Genomic DNA, 7500 nt, shown 5'->3' with positions numbered 1-7500 from the left:
ACCAACTTCCGATATAATGGATCCTTTCAAGTCCCAACTAATAACAGAGTCACCTTTGCAGCGAGAGAGAGAGAGAGAGAGAGAGAGAGAGAGAGAGAGAGAGAGAGAGAGAGAGAGAGAGAGAGAGAGAGAGAGAGCCGGGGAGGAGGAAATAATAGCGATTTACTTTTTTTTCATTCTCCAGGCAGCATCTTCTTCTCCGCCCGGGCGCGAAACAATTACAGACATTTACCTTCGGCAATACCCGTATGCAAATGTAATTAAATCGCGTCAAAAAGTGACCCGCACCTCCTCCCACGTCATAAATGCGGACGATCTCTTAAAGAAGGAATAAGCGCGTGCGGTAATGATCAACAGGATAAAGGGGCAGGAGTGTAATAAATAACAGGAACGCTCTTCGGCGTAGAACAAGGGGTGGAGGAGATGATTACGTTATTTTACGACTTCCCTCAAAGAGATCAAGTGAGCACACACACACACACACACACATCTCACAGGAGTTAATTAAACCCAGGTGATAGAAGGTAGAAGTTATACGTGGTAGCTTCAATAGGGACACGCCTTGCAAGGGGAGGTAGCATTGAAACGAAGTCATATAATTCAGTTACTTCAGTAAAAAAAATATTATCTCGTACAATAGCTTTAAAAGATTTAATTTGACCAGGCTCCTGAAGTTTAGGGCAAAATAAAAAAAAAAAAATTTATATTTGATATATTTGGACAAAAAAAGCTGAGAAGTTATGTGGCTATTTTGATAAACACTATTGTGAGCTGTCACTCAATTAAAATTGATAAAGGGTTACCTTACTTTAAAAAAACATATACCATAAAAAGGATAATAGCTTGTCTATTCACTAACAATAACAAAGTTTCTGTCGAGATCAACAAAAAGTAATAAACCTTTACCATCACCTGCCAATCTAATAATGGTGTCAAAGTATTATTCCAAGCGAGCATCAACCGTCTTCATATTAATGGTGTAGAAATATCTCTTAATATATTATTTTTTAAACAGGAAAGCAAGCGAGTAAATTGACGATTTGTCAAATCGTACTCAGTAGGGAAATCTTCCTCGTCCAAAAAACTGCATATTATAGTTAAACTAATAAAGATATCTTCCAGAGAGAGAGAGAGAGAGAGAGAGAGAGAGAAATTCATGCATTTGGCTCAGGATTCTGGACTCACATCTGACGTTGAGGGGCTGCGTCTTGCGCGTCGTTCCCACGGAGTTTGTGACTTCGCAAGCGACTGGGGAGGCGTGATCCGTCCTCGAGAGGACCCCCAGAGGTAGAGTTTCGGCTACGGCCCCAGGCACTTCATCTCCCCCTCGGAACCACCTGTACTTGACGTCCCGCGGATTGGCATCCACCTTGCAGGTAATGGACGCCTCGACGCCCTCCTGAAGTTCCTCTGCGGGAGGCCAGGAATAAAAGTCATTGAGGATGTTAATCAAGAACTGATACATGGTTCGTTCAATGTCTCAGGAGAATACTGAAACCTGTTTCAGTTATTTTCTGTGACGAAGAAATGTGACATAGGTTTATGTTATGTTTTTGTCGAAGAAATATGACATAGTTTTATGTTATGTCTGTGACTAAGCAACTGAACCTTGCAATTCTGAAATGACCAAATATATACTTGTCTAAAGATTAAAAAGATAACTCATGCGGCACGTTAATATAACGGCAATAAAACTAACCACTCCCATTCCTCGCGTGATTGCGAGTGCGTTTTCCATTAACCCTGACATCAAACACTTCTTTTCAATTATTCATGGATGCGCTTCTAATTGTAGTGGCACCGCCGCCTTCCTTCTGCGCGTTTGACAACGAGAACCCGCCCCCACTTCCCCCCAAAACTTCTCTCCTAAAAAAAAACTTTCCATTACCTGGCGAAAAGCGCAGCTGAACTAAAAAAAATTCCCCTTACCTGGCGAAAAGCGCAGGTGAAAAAACTTTCTCTTACCTGGAGAAAAGCGCAGCTGAAAAAAACTTTCCCTTACCTGGCAAAAAGCGCAGCTGAAAAACTTTCCTTACCTGGCAAAAGCGCAGCTCAAAAAAAAAAAACTTTCCCTTACATGGCGAAAAGCGCAGGTGAAATAAAAAAAACTTTCTCTTACCTGGCGAAAAGCGCAGCTGAAAAAAAACTTTCCCTTACCTGGCGAAAAGCGCAGCTGAAAAAAAACTTTCCCTTACCTGGGAAAAAGCGTAAAAAAAAAATTCCTTACCTGGCGAAAAGCGCAAAGAAAGCTTTCCCTTACCAGGTGAAAAGCGAAGCTGAAAAAAAAAAACTTTCCCTTACGTAGCGAAAATCGCGGCAAAAAAAACTTTCCCTTACCTGGCGGAAAGCGCAGCTGAACTAAAAAACAAACCCTTTCCCTTACCTGGCAAAAAGCGTGGCTGAAAAAAATAAATTTTCCCTTACCTGGCGAAAAGCGCAGCTGAAAAAAAACTTTCCCTTACCTGGCGAAAAGCTCAGCTAAAAAAAAAAACTTCCCCTTACCTGGCGAAAAGCTCAGCTAAAAAAAAACTTGCCCTTACCTGGCGAAAAGTTCAGCTAAAAAAAAAAAAAAAAAAACTGTCCCTTACCTGGTGAAAAGCGCAGTTGAACTTCAGGCGGGTACTCGACGTTGAGGGGAACTTTGGCGGCGAGCGGCGTGTTGAGGGCGGGGTTGTGGGTCAGGCAGGTGAGAGTGCGCCCGTGATGGTATCGGGTGGGGATGAAAGTCAGGGTGGCGTGGGCGTTGACCCTCTTCCCGTCGGGCATTAGTTCCTGGGTGTACTGGACGCCCTCGCGAATCGGCCCGTCAGTGCCGTCCAGCCACTGAATCTGAAAACAGGTTTGGAAAAATTTGCCGTTACTTGGGAAATCAAAGATTGAAATATATGGATAATTTTTCAGTTAACAGGGAGTATAATCATTACGGAAAATGTTTATGTATGAACTATGTACACCCAAACACGACGTGGTAGTATGTATATGTATGTATGTATGTGTATGTGTATGTATATATATATATATATATATATATATATATATATATATATATATATATATGTATTTGTATATAAATATGTATACATACATATGTACGTATGTATGTATGTGTTATATATATATATGTATTTGTATATATATATGTATACATACACATAAGTATGTATGTATGTCTGTATGTATGTGTTTTTTATATATATATATATATATATATATATATATATATATATATATATATATATATATATATATATATATATATATATACTGTATATGTGTGTGTAGAAAAATATGTTTTACATTTCAACTTTGTTTAATTCCATTATTTAACAGGAGTCAATTCTACACTAATATATTTCATAATAAACCAGTAAAGTATTTCATAATAAACCAGTGAGTTATTTAGCACATATCCAGAATCCATTCCAGTTCTGTATGTCAATGAGGCTGAAGCAGGTGCAAAAATCTTCGTAATCTTTCATCAGCCTGATACCATATTTTCTCATTAACAAAAATATATTGGAAAAACTGACCCAATATTTTCTACATTCCGCTAAATTCGCGCGACGTATATTAGGTCAGATGTCAATTTTGGAAGTTTGATTAAAAATAAGTGAAATCAGTAAATCCCGCAGCATTCATTTACGTCGCATTTATTGGGCATAGGGCTGGGCATAAGTGCATTTTCGAAATTTATTGAGTGGATAAAAGCTGAAGAACAGCTAATCGTTAGTTACTATTTTTTTTTCTTTTTTGGGAGGGGGAAGAGATGGTGTTGGTGGTCTGTACGGTAAGTGAAGCATCCATTTTCCAAGCTTTGACCTTTACTGCGGAACCTGGGTCAATTTTTTAAGCCCCTGCCGGAAGTGTTGAAATTGGAAGAATCCTGGACAGAAATGATTTCATAATCTGGTTGCGTGTTTAGTACCGTTGCAGTGGGGTGCAACTGAAATGTAATATTCAACTGTAAGTGAACTCGATTAAAATGCTGTACTTTTAACAACATGGGGTCATTGGACGGGAGTGTATATAACAGATCTGAAAGTCAAAATGCACGTTCATGCATTTACACTTTACACGAGCTCGCTTTTCCCTTTTTATAATGGGTATTATATATATATATATATATATATATATATATATATATATATATATATATATATATATATATATATATATATATATATATATATATGCATGATTGTCTGTGTTTGTCTATTAATTCCTTTACATTCCTTAATTTTCTATACGATATTATGGAATCTTCCTTCTTCTCTCTCTCTCTCTCTCTCTCTCTCTCTCTCTCTCTCTCTCTCTCTCCCAGGCGAAACAAACAATCCTTACCTCTGGCGCCGGTTTTCCCCCGCTACTGGAACACGTGAGAGTGTACGAAACTCCCGCCGTGGCCACGGGGTCGTACTTGACCGTCGGTGGCTGCGGGGGCACAAACACCGTCAGGCGCGCAACCGACGACCTCAGGGGCAGGTCAGTGGCGGATGACACTTGGCACTGGTACTCAGCGTCGTCTTCTAAGGTCACCGGCGATATGCGCAAGCTGAAATCGCCCTCTTCGTCGGCGCCGATCATGGAGTACCTGGGTCGTGATGGAAAGGAAAGGATTTGAATGCCTGATGGACACACAAAAATATATTATTTCAATACGAGGAAATAAATATTCAGTGAGGGGTCAAGGCTACTGAAGGCTTCATAGGCTTTTCTGTAGTAGACCTTTAAAGGGATAAATGCCCTAATCAGACTTTACTGATGGAAAGGATTTGAATACTTGACAGACGCAAAAAAACATTTCAATAAAAAATAAAAACGCAGAGCGAGGGGTCAAGGTTACTGAAGGCCTAATAGGCTTTTCTTTAGCAGGCCTTTCAGAGGGACTATGAACTAACCAGACTTACTTCAACCTAACCCTAACCTCGGGCGCCGTGCCCTAACCTGGCAAGGAAGGAAGGGGGGGGTTTGGCCACCCCTGGCCTATAATTATAGTAAGCTTTTATGTAGTAGATCTTTCAGAGGGACTATGACCTAACAAGATTTACTTTAACTTAACCTAACCTTGGACGCCGCGACCTAACCTTGCCAAGGGGGCTTCGCTCCCCCTGGACCCGGCCCCCCACTCTGCATCCTACCCATTTCCACTGATATGCTTTTGAAACACGGTGGCTTTTTATGAATTCAGTATAAAATTATGACCTACAATATAACATTGTGCTACTAAAAACAAAAGCGCAATTATGTAAGTGGAATACAAAAGGGCAATTATGAAAGTTGAATACAAAAGGATCGTTTTGAAATTTACACTTGAATACATTCTAAACATAAAATGGGAAAAAAATCCAGTGCAACGTGATTTCAAAATACAAATAAAAAATAATGAATTTAAAACTTACTCTTGAATACTTATCAAACATCAACAACGTAAATATCGTTACAAAAGTATAATCAATACAACTGCAACTGACACCATTCAAAAGTAACACAATTTTATGAATAGAAAAAACTTATAACTTAACACGGAAATATAAATTACAGAACGAGGGCAAAAAATAACACTGACCATTCCTCAAAGAATAAGTAGAACTAAGTGAATAATATTCTCAAATAGCAAGTAATACAATATTTTAGATTAACAAAAAAGTTAAAGATAATGGGGGTAGTTTATATCAGTATTATTTACTTACTGGTCGTGAAATGATCTAACAAATATGAAAAAAAAAAGCTTTCAGTACACTGTGAAGCGCACTAGAGAATAAGGTATTATTCCGCGACTTCAAAATCACAGCATAATAATAATAATAATAATAATAATAATAATAATAATAATAATAAGACACCATTCTCAGTAACGCTCCTTATTATAAATTTCAATGAGAAGTGACAACCATGATATCACACACACCAAAGCTATTCCCTCCGATAAAAAACAAAAGCAAACAGTGCGAATATCCTCTCCCAAGCACTTGGCAGCTTACTGAATAAAAACCGGAGCATACGTTATTCAAAAAGTATTCTTTGTTTTACGCTGCTGTTGGCAAGAAGACATTGCTACAAAACTTTCACAACTAACATTAAGACACAGAATTTTTTTTTTTCGCTCGTGCTTTGTTGAGAGTACACATCGACAACAAATGAGAGAGAGAGAGAGAGAGAGAGAGAGAGAGAGAGAGAGAGAGAGAGAGAGAGAAAGAGAGAGAAATATTAGTAACATGCATAAGAAGAATGGAATTAGATTTCACAGCATAACAGATGACAGCCAGGAGAGAGAGAGAGAGAGAGAGAGAGAGAGAGAGAGAGAGAGAGAGAGAGAGAGAGAGAGAGAGAGAGCAGTCAACAAAAAAATTCCGTGAGGAAAACGGAACGTTAAATGGAAAGTCAAATGAAGGAGAAAGTCAAGAGGGAATCATTAAATATTAGTAACAGGCAAAGGAAGAGTGGGACCTAGATTTCAGAGCATAACAGAGAGAGAGAGAGAGAGAGAGAGAGAGAGAGAGAGAGAGAGAGAGAGAGAGAGAGAGAGAGAAGCATATAACCCAGGGACGAGGTAAAATGACAATTAATCTCGCCGACCATTCTAAAGCGAGCCGGGCAAACAAACACGGCGTGCGTATGTGCGTGTGACAGGAACACTTGCTTTGGACGTTTCTTGTGCAATAACGCTGGTGACAATCCTTCATGCCTCTTCCTATATGACGAGGGCTGAGTGTAAGGCACTCCCACTGGAAGGGGGAAGGGGGTGCAGTAAGGATTCTCAGACAGGAAGGCTTGGGGCTGGGGCGGGGGGTGCAGTAAGGATTCTCAGAAGGAAAGAGGAAGGGGAGGGGATCTTAAGAAAGAACTGTGTAAGGGAACGTGGTAACGAAAGGGGGTAATAGAGATGGAGGCAGCGTAAGGATTCTCCAACAGGAATTGGGAGGAGGAAGAGGTCATCAGAAAGAAGAAGTGTATAAGAAAACGTGGTAAGGAAAGGGGGTGAAAGAGGGAGGGGAACTGGGTAGGGAGGGAGGAGGGAGCGTAAGGATTCTCAGACAGGAATGGGAAGTGGGGAAAGGGTAAAAAGAATGAGTGTATAAGAGAAAGTGGTAAGGAAAGGGGGCGACAGAGGGAGGGGAAATGGGTAGGGAAGGGGTCTAAGGATTCTCAGGAAGAAATGGGGAAGGGGGAAAGGGACCATAAGAAATAAGGAGTGTATAAGAGGAAATGATAAGGAAAGGGGACGATAAGAGGGAAGGGAAATAGGTATATGAGTGGAAGAGGGACATGGTAAAAGCCAGGGATGGAGAGGAAATAGGTGACATAAGATAGTCAAGACACGGGGTATGAAACAGAAAGGTAAAGGCAAAAGAGAAAGTACGTACATCAGAGCGAAGCAAAGCAAAGCAAAGCAAAGGAGAGCTGAGGAGAGAAGAGGAGACGAAAGGAGAGGAGAGGAAAGAGAGAGAGAGAGAGAGGAGGGAACGGACCAGGGGGGAGGGGGTTGAAACCTCTCGTAGA

The 7500-nt window shown here is 40.3% G+C and overlaps 1 protein-coding gene across 1 annotated transcript in view; it reads right to left on the bottom strand.

The window, feature by feature from the left end:
- The window catches only part of LOC136832250 (irregular chiasm C-roughest protein-like), a 215174-nt gene that overhangs the window by 28142 nt on the left and 179532 nt on the right, over positions 1-7500 (bottom strand). Inside the window, 3 exon segments of the mRNA XM_067093112.1 lie at positions 1186-1410; positions 2589-2829; positions 4342-4591. Coding sequence (XP_066949213.1) covers positions 1186-1410; positions 2589-2829; positions 4342-4591 — 716 coding nt within the window.

Source organism: Macrobrachium rosenbergii, chromosome 49, assembly GCF_040412425.1.
Source record: "Macrobrachium rosenbergii isolate ZJJX-2024 chromosome 49, ASM4041242v1, whole genome shotgun sequence".
In the NCBI taxonomy this organism is placed as follows: domain Eukaryota; kingdom Metazoa; phylum Arthropoda; class Malacostraca; order Decapoda; family Palaemonidae; genus Macrobrachium; species Macrobrachium rosenbergii.
Note: the sequence above shows the minus strand (reverse complement) of the source record. Positions and strands in the feature narration are given on the sequence as shown.